This window comes from Electrophorus electricus, chromosome 16 (genome assembly GCF_041902795.1).
Source record: "Electrophorus electricus isolate QZ-2024a chromosome 16, ASM4190279v1, whole genome shotgun sequence".
NCBI classification, from domain to species: domain Eukaryota; kingdom Metazoa; phylum Chordata; class Actinopteri; order Gymnotiformes; family Gymnotidae; genus Electrophorus; species Electrophorus electricus.
Window position 1 is genome coordinate 25321287 of NC_137512.1, and position 16305 is coordinate 25337591.

Below are 16305 nucleotides of genomic sequence, written 5' to 3' on the forward strand. Positions count from 1 at the left end.
ATGGTGAGGGCGTTCAGCACCACAGGTACACAGTAGTTGCATTAATGTGGAGAGTCGCTCAAAGTTGGCACCACTCTGAAAGGGTCTGTATCAGGTATTGTGGATGCTGGATTCTGGGGGTGAAATGGGACTGACGTACTGCACTGTCAGGCCTCTGGACCTGAGGGAACAGTGTCAGGTGGTTCACCATGACAGGTTGAAACCATATACCCTGCCACTGTTGTTCCAGCCCTGCGTTCTCTCTCATTCTTCCACAGTGCCTCCGTTCCCTGCCATATCACCTCCTCAGCCGGTTCAAGTGACTGAGGGTGGGACTGAATTAGTTACTAGGGGGAGAGATTTGTACTCGTTTAAAATCATGTTTGCATATTTAGCCTGTCTGTAATTGTGACTGGATGTAAATGTCAGTGATTTGGGAGTCATCATAAAGTAGATGAAATAGCTGGTTTAGTTTCCCTCTAACCTACTTTTTACCAAAATCTGAGGTTGTGCAATGCTGAAATGGGACTGTTAACACTGCAGTACATAGACATGTCCAGAAGATGGAGCCTTGATATTGGCATGGACAAGCTGCTCCCCATAAAAGTGGCATACATATTTTGTCCCTGACATTAAATCCATGTCCCCAAAAGTCAGTTCCTGTAGCCTTTCCTATACACACAGTGGTCAAACAGTTTATTTAATTACTCAATAATTACAAAAACCTAGACTGGGTTTGGAATTATGGCTGTAAGTATTTGCTGTAGTCTTTTTCACTCCTGTGGAAATGTTTTGGTGTGATTGTCTCTCTGTGATTCACTTCAAATTCAGACGTGGTCAGTGATGTCAGCATTGAGACCACTGTGCAGGAACTGACATCAATAGTGGATGTGGAAGGGCTAAACTGCTTAATTAACAATGCTGGGGTCCTTAGCCCTACTGACCCCTGAGCCATGATGAAAACCTTTGAGAGTAACACAAACTCTTATCTCTTTTTTTACCAAGGTATTTGCTTTATCAGTGCAGTTCAGGAAGATACTTTGCACTGTTCCACAGTGTTTGAACTTAGCGTCACCATCCAGTATTGATGATAATGATGATGATCTCTGTAGCACTTTAAGTACTGAGCAGCAGGTCATGTTTGGGTGACGCTAATGCCAGAGATTTTTACAGGCATCCCTGCCATTGTTGATACTGGCAGCGGCTGGCAGTAGAGGTATTAAGGGTCATAGGTCCGCTGCGATCAACATCCTCTCTGTTCTTGGCTCTATCCAGCTTAACTGGACTGAGGGAGCGATTTTAAGGACTATGCCTATGGGGTCTCCAAGGTGGGGCACGATAGCACCATTGGTTTGCTGGTGTGTTATACAGGCTGATGCGTTTTTGTTAACGGTTGGCCTGAATATGGAGTCAGAGGGGAGCATGCGCACTGCCCTTCACCCACAATGCCTGGCTACTGATCTGGAGTCAGAAGGAATCCTGTGCACAGCCTTTCACCCACGATGCCTGGCTACTGATCTGGAGTCAGAGGGGATCCTGCGCACAGCCCTTCACCCACGATGCCTGGCTACTGATCTGGAGTCAGAAGGAATCCTGTGCACAGCCTTTCACCCATGATGCCTGGCTACTGATCTGGAGTCAGAGGGGATCCTGCGCACAGCCCTTGACCCACGATGCCTGGCTACTGATCTGGAGTCAGAAGGAATCCTGTGCACAGCCTTTCACCCATGATGCCTGGCTACTGATCTGGAGTCAGAGGGGATCCTGCGCACAGCCCTTCACCCACGATGCCTGGCTACTGATCTGGACTCAGAAGGGATCCTGCGCACAGCCCTTCACCCATTATGCCTGGCTACTGATCTGGAGTCAGAAGGGATCCTGCACACAGCCCTTCACCCACGATGCCTGGCTACTGATCTGAAATCAGAGGGGATCATAAAGGGTTCCACTGAAGAACTAGGCTATTCTAAGTAATCAGACATGTCTGTGTTTCTTGTTATTCCTTTGTTTTACATTTTGTCCAGGCACCTGTGAGCCCAGAGTGGAGTGTTTCATCAGTGCTGACTGTGATCTCAAAACTGTGTGAGAAGCATCATGGTGAATTCTTGAACTACTCAGGGGAAAAAATATCATGGATGTCTTAATTTGCAAATGCATAATAAGACTGCAGAGAGAATCATTTATTACTGGTGTTTTTTACTTATCATTGACGATATGTTTCATTTAGTGACTTGGCATGTGTATTCCTGGATGAGAACAACATCCATCTGTAGGTCCTGAAATGAATAAAATGTTTGTGTTTAATGTGATGTGGGTGCTGATGTTCCTGTTGATCTGATCTAAATCTACTTAGTTCAATCAGCTGTGGCTCCTCCTCACTTCACTTTGTGATTGTGTAGTGACATGTAATTTCTTATACAATCTGTTAATCAAGTCAAAATTAAATCAATGTTAAGTCAGTAACTGCAGTTTTACAGTTTGTGTGTGTGTGTGTGTGTGTGTGGTACATGTGTGTTTGCATGGGTTCTATTAATTCCTCATATGGTTAGTGGGTAATTGGTAGCAGGTAAAACAATAGATAATTAGTTATTCATGTATTTAATCTGTTTATCTTTGGGGGGTAGTGAATACATGAATAAGTCTGAATATGGGATATTTGCTTCATATATCTGTAAATGTGAAATAAATCAATCTTTTACTAGCACTGAATAAGATATTACTGATTGCAAGCTGATAAATGCAAGTTGCATATTTAATATGACAAAATAGTGACTCAAATGCCATTAACAACTTTTATTTGTGACAGTCTTCAAGTCAGCCACCCAAGTAATTCTGCAGGACCTATATGTCAAGACTGAAGCAAACAATATAGTACTAAAGACATAGCTCGTTAGATGGTGTTCAGACAGCCATGGCAAAGGTCAGAGGTCGGAGTGCATTGGCCAGAGAAATGAGAAGTTTAGTCTGAGTTACGGTTGACTCAGCTCATCTGATGTCAGAGAGGAAGCCAGACTTTCGAGGGCGCCTGTTTCTGAAAGACAGAAGCCAGATGAATTCATTTCAGTACAAGGACAAATTAGGGTCCGGTTGAAATGTACACATATTTTTGAAATCTCACCTTTCAATTTGAGGTATGACAGAAAGTCTATGATTGTATGGACAACATCTTCATCTGCTATTCTCAGAGCTCCTCCAAAAGGAGACAGCATTAATATTAGGTACAGACACCATAGTTGCTTTTTAAATAGTCAGGATGTCTTTTACTAAATCAGCAGCAAATTGTGTTAACTTGATCTTAAAATACATCCATGAGCAGAGTTAATTGTACTCCTTGTTAGTCTCCAAAATGCAAATGGTTGTAGCTTGTAATTAGACATTTTCACAAATGGCTACTGAGAGAAGGGTCTGAGTAGGTACCGGGTCTGAAGTCATCCTCTAGAGGCGTGTCCCTCTTTCCTGCTAACCTGTGCTTCTCGCTCAGTGTCCTGTGACTTTCAATGGCATCTGCTCATATGGGACAACCACACACAGTCCAGTTTATCTGCACAAAATGCATGTTGTTGCAGCCCACTCTTCTCTTTTCTTCTCTCCCTTTCATTCTCCACCCTTGATGTCTTCTATCTTACTCTATTTTCCTCTCTCTCTCTCTCTCTCTCTCTCTCTCTCTCTCTCAGGCCAACATACACACACACGCATGCACACAAACACAGTGGAGCTCTCGTGTATCGGGCAGTTTGGGGCACCCATCTCTCTAGTGTGCATGTCTGTAGACAAACACGTCTGTTCAGGGCTGACGAGCATCCTGCAAGGCTTCAGTCATGGAATTGCTTTCAGTTTGATTTTCACCAATCACAAGGCAAAGAGCACAGCCATGTTCAGAGACAGAAACAGGAAGTGCACCCTGCAGAGGCAAGAAGTGATGGTAGGATCTCACAGCAAGCCAACACAACCAGACAGACAGGCAGAGAGGAAGCTGGCGTGACGAGAGGGACCGGAGCTCCTTTCCTGATGGGCTGTCTACATACTGACATTCTGTGACTGGGCCTTGTGCTCATGGGCTGGATGGAGCACATAGTTATGGACTCAATTGCTGTATGTTCTGAAAAGGACTTCAATCTTTTTTTCTCAGTTTTATGATCAGTTTTTATTATAATAATTATTATTATTTATTACTACTACTATTTATTATTATTATTATTATTATTATTATTATTATTATTATATCAGGATTTCTGTTGATACTATATTATTACAACTCCTTTATGAAATGCTTTAGGGTGAGCATTGTGCATCACAATGCTCCTCACAGCTACTGACAGGCTTCTTCTAACACAGAATTTCCATGCCGTATTGATACTGCGCCGACAATACAAACACACAGAGCGATACAGTACAGAGCAATTCCCTATGTTGACATGATCGACTTGCAGGAGCTATCTTACATTGACCAAGCAGTTCTTCCCTCCCCCTTGCACTGGGAGCATCCTTTATCTGTATTAGATGATCAATACGACCTGAAACACACGGATTGAGGGAGTTTTACCTGAGCTTACCATACAGACAACGCTGCGGAGCCAACACGTGCCCTAATGATTAACTAATTAATCTCAGTGACATCCTCTGTCATAATCCAGTTTGAAGGAAAAACGTGCAGGGAGCGTGGATTACCTAAATATCAACCTGCATTCTTTCCCTTTTCAAGCGTCTTTAATCAGGCAATCAATGAAGAATGCACACAATACATTTACAAAGTGTTACAATAAGCATTATTTTGTGGAGGGGGAATAATAAAATGGAGAGATTGGACCGATAGAATTAACGTCATTTAAGTTTCAGAATTGTAACACAGCTAAGCAAAAGCCATCTGAGATGAAAGTGGGGAACTCACGAGGACCGAGGAGGTACCCGGCGCTGTTGAGCGTCCAGCCGCGCTTCTCCTTCGCCTGGGACCGGGGAAAGACGAGAGCACTGATTCGGCAGGATGAATCCCCGTTTTTATTTTAAAACTTACCGACACTATTTCGCTGTAATTTCTCAACGAGAATCCAGGGACAAAAGTTTTTACCATACAAGTACTAGGAAATACTACATCGAACATTTGTGATTACATATGACACAACCTGTTCTAAAAAGCGCATAAGATGCGCAGTTTTTAATGCGTATAGAAAATATTCATACAAATCAAGTAATATAAAGTAACAGACAAATTGCATTATGGAAAGCTAAGTTTGATACTGAAAACGAAGTAATTACATACCGCAATAACCATTCCAAGTGTCTCCGTCAAAACTGCGCAAAGAATAAGTGATATACAAACACCGCCAAAACACTTCTGCATCTGCAAAATTGAACAAAGTAAATATGCGTTCACACAGTCTTTTCTTAGAAAAAAAGAAGCAAAATAACATACCCTGATAATCTTCAGTTGTTCCTTTACAGGAAAAAAAGTTAATTAAAAATACGTGTCCAACTCTAACCACGAGTTTGCTGGAAGTTCTCCTCTGCTCCAGGTGTTCTGGTAGTACGCATGGTTTGGTCGCCTTTTATTGAGACAAGGAATGTCTCTTCTCTTAGGTTTTTACGTCAGAAGACGACATCTCTCTTTGTCGTCTGAAACGGAACATGAAAGTAAATTACGAATGATCGCGTCTTATTGTTCTGGTTTTAGATATTATTCTGTTTCCTCTTGAAATTGTCTTTCAAATAGAAAGCGAAATGTATGCATAAGATATGTAATTTGTATTCAAACGTAGGCCTACTGTAAATATTGTATTTAAATTATTTTAGCAGTTATGGAGAATGCAGTAATTATCAATTAATCAAGGATAGGACCAAGGTACTATTGGCCCCATTAGTTTCGTTAACAGTTATTGATATCAATTAATTAACTAATTTAGAAATATTTTGCATGCATCTTTTTAAGTTACTAGTCAAATTTCTAATTATGAGACTCATAAAAAAGCATTTATTACTCTTGAATTAAGAACAATGCAAGGTGCACATGCTTCAGACATCTCAGAGAAACTAGGCTGATCTAGGATCAGTTTTTTTTTCCCTTTTAGTATCTTAGTGGTTATAGTTTGTTCTGACTGAGACGCACATAAACTCCATTACTACTTAGGACAGTGACATCATAAGTCTTGTAAAGTTTTTAATGGCATCGGCTTAGACAAACATGGTACAGTCTTCATACACAATCGTCCCCTTCATTACTTAGATTGCCTTGTACATCCTATTAATGTGCAAACTGGATGGTGCACCAACATGGCACTGAGCACGCCAGGATCTCGGGACGCCTGCCCCAGACCAGAAGAAATACTGCAAAGCAAAGAAGAGGCTGCCAAGTAGAAGACTGATTGAGAAAACAAGGCAGGCCGTGCACCTGATCCTATAGGTAGGTCTTCGCTTCAGATGTGAGACATGTCCTCTGGTTTGGCCTTCATTCGGAGCTCTTTCCGCACACAGTTCCAGAGCAGGGGGTAGAGGAACACTCTCTGTCTGAACTGCAGCATTAATCATCATCTGCTCTGATGAGTTGGGGACAAATAAATGTCTCCTGTCTTGGTGCTCACCCCTCTGAAGAAGGGCAGGCGTTAGACTCAATGTTCTTGGACAGTCCTGTGTAATGCTGGTTTAAAGGAAGAAAAATATATTAATTATTTGTTAATGACTGATTTATTATTTGATAAATAAGTAATAAACAACCAACACATCCACAGAATAAACACCAGTAAAGACTATTTCCATCACGGTCTATTACCATTACCTCTAAATTATTCTTAGGCAACAGTGGAAAACCCCTTAGTTCATTTTATACAGCTGACAACCTATTTCACATACTTATTACTGTGTTTAAAAAGGATTTTCCAATATTAGCCGTGGACCCAGGAGGAGGAGGAACACAGTGTGTAGAGTTATTGCAGAATAACAACAAACGCTCCACACCTGGGTGTAGTTTAGATCACTCAAGGGCATCTTCTTACATAATATGTACATAATATGTATAGTGCACAACCATGTGCCATAAAGCAGATTGTCAGTGATTCGTTCATCACTGTTAACTGGTGACTTTGTCTTTAAAATCTTCTCTAACCTGTTCTTAGTTGCACATAAGCACTTTAATCACATACATTTACATATCAGTATAACAGGATGTGTGCTCCCTGGGAGTCAAACCCATGACCTTGGTGTTGCTAGCAACTGCTCTACCAGGAGAAGGTACTGTAGCAGTGTGTACATCAGCCCACGCCTACCAGTAGTCATTACAGCAGTGTCTGTGTTCCTCCTGTCTTGCGTCATGCTTTCTGCGAGTGGGTAGGTTCATGTGAAACATGAAGACATTTCGAGGAGTAGACATTCTGGAAGCCTGAGGTCCATGGTAATGGTGGTCATTTCTTTGGTCAGATGAACACTGATCTGATATTGTATTCATGCTGGCATTCAGTCCCTTTGTAATCTAAACAGGATATTAGCTGATAAGAGTTCAGTCTTAATGAAAAGCTCGACTCCCTGTCAGATCATCCCCCCCCCCCCCCCCCCCCCCCCCAATATAAAATGACTTAATCAATAACCAAATAGTACAGAAGGCACTCTAATCTCCAAAACATTCATCATGGTTTAAACAGAATAAACAAAACCATTTTTATTAATTTTACCTTTTTGCAGATCCCACTTTACTGCTTTTGCTGTCAACCTTCTGCATGTCCTGTCAAAAAGGGTATGGAAAACATTTTTGTGGGACCTCGGTTCGCCATTAGAAAGCTTTCTTTCTCCACAGCGCCAGAGGACCGACGATTAGTGACTGATTTTACCTCAAAAATGAAAGAAGATGGAACGGATGCGCTTCTATAGTTAACTAGCCATCCTACTTCTCCAGTTAACGATCACACCTCACATAGATAAGTGAAGTTAAGCTAAAACATCTCAACAACGCGGTTCTTAATGAACGGTTACTGAACTAGCGGTTAACTAGCCTAACGGTCTGGCGAGCTAACGAGCTAACGCCTTTACGGTAGCTATCTTAGCTTTGGTCGTGATGTTTGGCTCATTTAGCCCTTCAAACGCACCGCTAGAATGAGTAGTCAGGGTTTCAAGCTAAAAGACAGCCAGGATCACTAATAGATACACTGCGGCGTAGCTACAGGGGAGGCTAAAGGTGTTTAAGTTGCTGTCGGTTGAGAGGTGAGTGGAATTAGCCATAAAATTCAAACGAGTATAACTAGCAGGTCCTGGCGCCTCGCGCCACGGTGGAAGAGGTCAACACGGCAAGACAACTAACAAGCAGAAACATCTCAGTCTTAAAGATATGAAAGTAACTAATGAAATAGCAAGATCTGTTGTGTAACCAGCTGGCTAACAAACTCTAGCACTTACTGTTTATTGCACTTATTAATGTCTAAGATAGACTTTTATGTGTTCGTACTTCTAGTCATCAGCAGTGATTCCTGTATTCTACAGTAATCTAGTTCATTGGTATCTTGGACTCCAACCTACTGTACTTTACTGGGATGTACTCTATGAGTAAATAACGCAGCACTTTTGTAAATCATTCTGGATAAGAGCATCTGCTAAATGCTGTAAATGCAAATGTAAAAGATCTAGCACACACTTATTTCAATGCTTAGATGTTTGTTTAATAAATAGTGCTATATGAGCTATTTGTCCTCGTATTGCAGCAGGTGTTATTTGAGCTGCCTGGGCTTTGAGCTCGGCCTTGGCCAAATGCAATACTGGTAGTGAACTTGTATTCTATCAATTACAGTTGATGGCATAATGTTTGGCGCCATCGTCAGTGCTGGTACGTGCTTGTCAGGCCAAAAACAGACTTAAATTCACCTGACACTTTAGCCAAAGCAACTTACAATTATGACTGAATACAACTTGAGTAATTGAGGGTTACAGGTCTTGCTCAGCAGTGGTGGGACTTGAACTGGTAACCTTCTGATTACAAGCTAAGTACCTTGGCCACTGATCCACCACTACCCAGAGCTTGCACTGTGCTCAAAAGTACATACAGAAATGCTGATGTTTGGTGTGTTTGTTTTTAAGGACTTTTTTGGTCAGCTTTGGCTGGTGTGATGCTGTTCATTTCAGTGATCATGATTTGCTCCCAACTCTTACCAATTAGTCAGAATAATTCTAGTTAAAGTACTTAGTGACCAATTGCCCTTTTCTGAGCAACACCCACAGAAAAAACCCAGTCGTTTTTATGCTCTTCGTTTGCTGTGTTATTTTCTGTAGCAGCTGTGTCAGTTAGTCTATTTAATCTCTCTTGTTTAGTGATGATAAGGTTATGATGTTGCCCCAGAGGTCACAGTGGGCTCTGAAGGTCCCAAACGCAATCACCTGCTGTGTGTAACGTGATTAGCATTGAGATGCGCTGGCTGAGCGAGCCGGACTGGTGGGTGTGGCCCCTGACTCATCCTGGTGTGCTGTGCGACTGAGAAAGTTCGAGAGAATGGAAGCAGTATAACTCGTGTACCCTGAGCACAGGTACCCTGAGGAGATCCATCAGCAGAGTGGGGAACGTGACCGAGCAGACCCCAACCATTACCCAGGCTCTCTCTGGTGAGCCGTGGTTCATTATCCTCCCGTCTTTACATCTGTGCTTTGAGACACAACCACAGCCTTTTCATCCAGAGGGTCGTCTTTGTTTTCTCCGAGATGCAGTGATGACAAATACGTAGTCTTTGAGCTTGAGAAAATTGAGTCATCTCGCGTCTCGTTCATATATGGCTATAATGCCCATGACATTTTGCAAAAGAATAGAGCATATATACACTGTTTTTCTTTTGTTTTGTTTTTTTAAAGGTAACACTGTGGTCTCTTAAAATGTGAGTGATGTAACTGGGTGTGATGTAAGTGGTTCTGCTGCTGTATAGCAGGACTGGATTTGGAGAATGTGACCTCAGTAATGGGCCCTAATCATGCACACCATCACGCTTTTATGCTTTTACGTGTTCTTCAGTGCAAGACGGACATGCTGTGTGTTTCACGAGTGTCGTACAGCATGTTACAAACACAATATATTCAGAATTTTACAAGACACACCTCTCTGACAGTGATTATATGAACAAAGGGTCATGAAGGTTACAGAATACGATCCTTATTCTTCTGTTGCTTTGTGGTCCAGTTCTGATGCCCACGGGCCCATTGGAGGCGCTTTCAGTGGACAGAGGTCAGCATGGACACTCTGTCTGCAACTAACCACTGCACACCAGGAACCCCCACAGCACCTGTGGTTTGGAGATCCAAGCTTCACACTTTGGTCCTTGTCAAAGTCGCTCAGATCCTCCCACTTGTCCATTTCTCCTGTTTCCAACACGTCAACTTTAAGAACTGACTGTTCCTGCTAATACATCTCAGCCATTGGACATTCCACTGTAACAAGATAAAACAGTGTTATTCACCACACCTCTTGGTGGTTTTAATGTTATAGTTGATCAGTGTATCTGGTTATTTAGTTTTACAGAAGTTGGTTTCATCATTTTGTGACAGTGCATAAGCAAATCTTTATAGCATTTTTTGTAAGCAAAGGTTTATTTATTTTTATTTTAATTACGTCAAACAAACCTGTCGCATGACATCTGAAGGTTCTCATAGAGGTTTTCCTGCTAAATGATGGACAAGTGCAACAAACATGTTCACATGTGTGCAGGCTGAAATGAAGTACAGTAATGTTTACCAACACGTTCATATGTGTGCAGGCTGTAAGGAAGTACAGTAATAATGTTTACTAACAGGTTCACGTGTGTGCAGGCTGCAATGAAGTACGGAAATAATGTTTACTAACAGGTTCACATGTGTGCAGGCTGTAATGAGGTACAGTAATGATGTTTACCAACAGGTTCACGTGTGTGCAGGCTGAAATGAAGTACAGTAATGATGTTTACCAACACGTTCACATGTGTGCAGGCTGTAATGAAGTACAGTAATAACGTTTACTAACAGGTTCACGTGTGTGCAGGCTGTAATGAAGTACAGTAATGTTTACTAACAGGTTCACGTGTGTGCAGGCTGTAATGAAGTACAGTAATGTTTACCAACAGGTTCACGTGTGTGCAGGCTGTAGTGAAGGACAGCTGAGAGGCTGTCTTGTGCCCTGCAGTGGAAGCTGGTGTAAGATATGTATGAAACTGTAGTTATGGTGTAAGATATCACAGTAAACTGTAGTTATGGTGTTATGATATCCTTGCTAAGGCAGTAGATAGAGCCTGCAAAGCCTCACATTTTGAAACAACTTTTCACTCTTATATCTGTTTTCAAAAGGTTTTGGCCTATGAGAAAAGCCTAGCTTTTTAATCACTGGGACCCGTTCGACCTCTGTCTCCACAGTGGCTGCTGTCATCAGCGTCACTGACAACAGTTTTGAAAGCATCAATGTGCACATCATTGAAACTACGATTATTAGAGACACTCACCTTAACAGAACCCTGGGTTTGGTTAAGATCTAAACTCAGTAATGTCACACTCTGAAAAAGAAAAGATTTGCTGAGACCCAGTGACTAATACTAGCCCAAAATTGTGTTCCCCTCTGAACATTCTGAAGACCTTCAGGCAGCCAGTCCAGCATCTACAGAGACATACACTCCAGTGCTCTTCAGTTCTTTTACATTTAACACTTTTTACACACTTTAAACATAATTTGATTCTCTGTATCAAACCACTGCCCTTAGTGTAGTCTTCATGAGTCTTTCCTGTGAAATGATCTGTTTCAATTCAGTAGGAAACAATGTTTCATATATGACATATATTACATATAAGACATATAACCAAAAAAGACCCTTTGGTTGTTATTAAATTGATTTCTTGTCAAGATCCTTTGTGAAGTGACCAATTAAACAGTATAAATCCAAACTGCAAAGTTTGGCTGCAACTCTCTGTATTCACTATATACATTTTGAACATTATACAGCATTGTAAGAGAAAGATCCATATTTTGTAAATAATATGTTTAAAATACTTTAGATAGCACTGCAAAATTTAGCGCACCTTGACTTGTGTAGAATTAGTTCTGGTTTCGGTGCTTCTGGGAAAGAGATTTTGAGAACACACTGGAAAATGCGCGTGAGGTCACACTAGCTCACACTAACCTTCTCTCCACACTTCCAGCAACTGGCCAAAAGAAAGGGATGGGGCAAAGGATGGAGAAGCCTGCTGAATGTGACATGCTTTTAGGGCAATCTCCGCCAACAGCACCATCAAAGGCAACGGACCAGATCACAAAATATGAATGATTATGTCTGTTGTGAGGCAAGATGGGGCTTAAGAAAGGAGCCGGGGCTGAATGTGGCAGCTCATTGTGCGCTGGGGAAAACAGTGTGGGTGCACAGCGCCCCGTCCTCAAAGACAGGGATTACGGGAGCTCGGTGGGACCGCATGCCACATTCTTCCTAATGCATGTATTTTCCTGGAGAGCCACGCAACACTTGATTAGCATTAAAATGGTGAAGCTGTGGTAGCCCTGAATGACACGTCGTAAACATATCAAAGTCACTGATGTTTCTGCAGCGGATCCTGGTTTCCCCCCATGCTGATATGGATTAGATGGAGACCCCACTGGCATGGCTGTGAGTGTGCAGGTCATTTAGTACCACGGGAGGTTTTAAGGTCCTGGCACGCGTGTTCTCCCCATCTCTCCCTGTCACAGCTCTGTTACACGGAGACCATTCAGGGACAGCCATCGCTGCGGAGACCTGGCAGACATTTTCCATAGCAAAAGAGAAAAGCAATCCACGCTTGTGTCAAGAGGCCTTTTAGACAATGTGAAGGCATTTAGGCTTGAGAAGGTGAAACATTTTTTCTTTCACTCATTGGTGTTGGGGTGTTTTTCACATTTCTCCTGAATCCTTCAGTCCACAGCTGTGCCTCCAGTACCTCCAGGCTATCACAATGCTTTTTTGACCAAGTGGGTACAAATTCCCACAAACACACAAAATCCTCCTGGCAAACCCAGAAGTGTGGAGACTGTTAATAGGTGACATGAGTGGCTGAACCATTTAATTTAGAGAGACCAAGATGCATCACCGCGTCCCTTTTGGGTCAAAGAGACAAAGTAATCCATGCTGAACCTTGAGCAGCTGTAAACACGTTGTGCTGAGGTCTTGGTCGTCTTTAACAAGCGTTTAATTGCATTGTCTTGGACAGTAATTCAGAAAGAATACCAGCAGTGTATTCTCTGCCTACTGTCAACACTGACCTAGCAGTCGTTAGCAATGTGGTTTTGGCTGTGTACAATCTCCTGTGTACAATTGAGTTTGGTCGGCGAATGGGCCAGGCTTCTGGGGCCTAACCAGTCAGCCAAGGCTGGAGCAAACATCATCCCAATATGGCTCATTATTCTGACATAGTGAAACAAAACTACATTGGAAAACTACAGATGAACTTTAAGTTTAAATGCTCACTAACTTTTTTTTTTTTTTTTTACTTCCAGGTCATCATGAATCTGGAAACCCTGTGTTTCCTCAGTGTGTGGTTTTCCTTTATATTACTCATACTGATGAACCTCTGCTTTTCTCTGTCGACTGAGTGCTGACTATTTCTGGAGGAGACCTGATTTTTGAAATGGTTGCCAGAAATACATAGAAATAAGTAAAGTAGCTTTACAAGAACTGTTCTGAACCTTTATGCATCAGTTCCAGACACCATTGATCAGCTGAAAAAACAAAAAAAAACACACCCAACACTGAAGTGGACGTCCAATACTGGCAACGCGATGCCAGGTAGTCCAGTACTGCATAACCATGTGCGGCCTCGCTTGAGGAAATAATGATACTAATTTTCCCATTCAAGAACACACCTGTAGTGTAAGTCTGGAGTCAGGTTTAATTATCCTGCTCCCACTCACTAAGAACCTGAGGAGAATGCAGCACTGAACATGCGGCTAATGCCATTAAGATGTGCAAATTACATTTGATTTGTCACCTTATAATGGAGCACAATATTAGCAATTTCAACACATTACAATGGGACATTGCAATTATGGGTTATTTGGAGAGATGGGGGATAAATGGACCGTCTTCCAGCCCCGCTACTCCCTGAGCCTTACGACGCACCGCTGGGGAAACGCTGCTGGCCTTATGCATGTGTTCCCAAGGGTCTCCAGTCCTGTAGTCTTCCAGCCTGGGCTTTAGACAGACTCTTTTCACAACTTGGTTTAATTTAACATATTTACTTTTATTCATTGATCACATCAGCAGTGTTCAGGGTGTATCAGTAATGTAAAGGTCACAGCTTAGAAGCAGGTCCTGTTCTCTGGGATAGACCCTCTGTGTCCTCTCACTGTGCTCCATGTTACATTTATGGCATTTATCAGATGCTCTTATCCAGAGCAACTTACAAAAGTGCTTTGTCATTTACTTTGAATACATCCTAGCCCGTACAGTAGGTTAGAGTCCAATATATCAGTGAATTACAATACTGTAGAAATACAGGGATCACTGCTGATACCTAGAAGTACAAAATACATAAGGTCTCTTTTAAACAATGATAAGTGTAATAATAAGTACTATAGTTTAACATCAATAACATCAGTTAGTCAATATAGGAGCAGGGTCAGTGGTCATTTAAATATTCCACGAATAGATGGGTCTTCAGACTGCAGACCCATCTGTTTGTGGAATATAGACCCTCTGGTGTCTTGTCTCTGTGCTAGGCGTTAGACCCTCTGTGTTCTGGTCCTTTGCCCTGATTCATTAAAGTGAAGGTGATAACACACATCGTGATGCATGAGCTACATGAGCAGTGCTGCACATGCTAGTACTCACTCACTGAATCACTCATTCACTGACTCACTCACATCAAAAGGCTGTAATCTTGTTCCCTCAGGATAGCACTGAGGTCAGAGTGTTTAGTCTTTAGACATGATGAAAATATCAGTAAATCCTAATAATTCTGTAAGCAGAGTAATACGTAACGTGTATTCTGGTGGAGTTCAGTAATAGCCTGGCCCATCATCTGTCTTCTTCTCAGTAAAGGTTAAACCCACGCCTGCTGTGGCTAGACCATGTGTAGTACTAGCACAGTCCTCTAACATCACCTATACTGGTCTTGACTGCAGGAGGCTCTCAGGAACTCAACATCTACGATGTTTAAGGAGACCAGGTACTTATTGCTGAAAAGTTTATTTGAAGACTCCAAATTCTATTCAACTGTCTTTTTTTCCTTTCATTTCAAAAACAAGCTTTGTGCGACATTGGTAACCCACACAGGTCACTGTTACCTGTGAGAGCACCACGCAGGCCTGTCGGGTAGGGTCCCTCAGGTGTGAAGTTGTGAGCATGGGAAGGAGCTGGATTGGAAGAGAGAGAAAATGACTTGGTAATAGATGCCAAAAAACAGCCACATGAAGCGTTAGTCACGAAAGGGGCTTGAACTATGATCTACTTCACAATGTTAGTAAACACATCAGAGCGTCACACAGGGCCCTGCCCACTCGCTGCATCGTCCCTTCGCCGGTGTTTCACTGGATTAAGTCCGTTTTCCTCCTGGTCATCAAGATCGCAGTGACTCATGATAATGTCTGCTTTTTGCTCACATGGCCAGCTGACCGCTTCTCTTTCCTTCTTAAACACAGTAACCATGGAGAAGAGTTTAACAGCCCAGTGCCGTTATTGCACAGGACCGTCAGTCACGGAGAGTGCCACTGCCTGCAGTAAGACTGGAGACTGGCGCCACCATGCGGACGTCAGTAGATATGACATGCCGTTGTTAGATCATAGCGCCTGAGGACTCAATGCTTCTGGACCATTAAGAAAATTCCCAATTAAATGATGAATAGTTTTACGTTACTGGTTTTGAGTTACACGCCTAAAGATGAAACAGCTCACTCCCAGGTTCCCTGTTCTGTGGCAAATTACATCTGCATGAAGAAATAAGGTCCGTAGTCAAACATCTTTTCCAGTGTTTAAGTGGGTACGCGTGGCCAGCCCGAAGATGTGTACGCACTTCGGAGACGCCTGCCTGTGGCATTGGAGCACGAAAAGAAAGATTAACTTGTCCCAACACACCCCGCTTCCGCCCTGTGTCCTGCTCTCGGGAACGCACACGCCTGCACTGCCGTTTCATTTAGACAAATACGGATAAACAAATGTAATGAAATATCATGTATAACGTCAGTGTAATAAACAAACCCTACAATAAGTACTGGTTTAGTTAGTCGGTATAGGAGCAGGGTCAGGGGTCATTTAAATATTCCATGAATAGATGGGTCTTCAGTCTGCATTTGAAGACTGCAGACCCATCTATTCGTGGAATATAGACCCTCTGACATCTTCTCTGTGCTCCGGGTTAGACCCTCTGCTATTCTGTGTCTGTGCTTTGATCCAA

The 16305-nt window shown here is 42.4% G+C and overlaps 2 protein-coding genes across 4 annotated transcripts; one reads left to right on the forward strand and one right to left on the reverse strand.

Moving 5' to 3' along the window:
• LOC118242287 (uncharacterized) lies at positions 1–2587 on the forward strand. Its single transcript, XM_081698648.1, is given in 7 exon segments — positions 1–25; positions 258–308; positions 811–926; positions 1141–1273; positions 1276–1307; positions 1390–1510; positions 2002–2587. Coding segments are annotated over 7 exon segments (600 nt in total). The 3' UTR covers positions 2124–2587.
• A 176-nt stretch (positions 2588–2763) lies between these two features.
• gal (galanin/GMAP prepropeptide) lies at positions 2764–5648 on the reverse strand. 3 transcript variants are annotated; one of them, XM_026995612.3, is made up of 7 exons: positions 5390–5648; positions 5237–5317; positions 4868–4922; positions 4422–4493; positions 3397–3483; positions 3098–3166; positions 2764–3010 (listed from the first exon to the last, which is right to left on the reverse strand). In XM_026995612.3, the coding sequence occupies exons 2-7, from the start codon at positions 5315–5317 to the stop codon at positions 2949–2951; spliced, it is 426 nt and encodes a 141-aa protein (XP_026851413.2). In that variant the 5' UTR covers positions 5390–5648; the 3' UTR covers positions 2764–2948. The 3 variants fall into 3 exon arrangements, with proteins under 3 accessions (XP_026851413.2, XP_026851412.2, XP_026851414.2); XM_026995611.3 differs by having other exon boundaries at positions 3098–3169; XM_026995613.3 differs by lacking the exon at positions 4422–4493 and having other exon boundaries at positions 3098–3169.
• Positions 5649–16305: the final 10657 nt, after the last annotated feature.

What these genes read in the sequence shown, in the direction of transcription:
- gal (XM_026995611.3), bottom strand. Translation starts at nt 5,317, where the DNA reads ATGCAGAAGTGTTTTGGCGGTGTTTGTATATCACTTATTCTTTGCGCA. An exon ending in CACTTGGAATGGTTATTGCG is followed by an intron (nt 4,923 to 5,236) that starts GTATGTAATTAC and finishes CCCCGGTCCCAG; the next exon opens with GCGAAGGAGAAGCGCGGCTG. An exon ending in GGAAGAACTGCTTGGTCAAT is followed by an intron (nt 3,484 to 4,421) that starts GTAAGATAGCTC and finishes CCATATGAGCAG; the next exon opens with ATGCCATTGAAAGTCACAGG.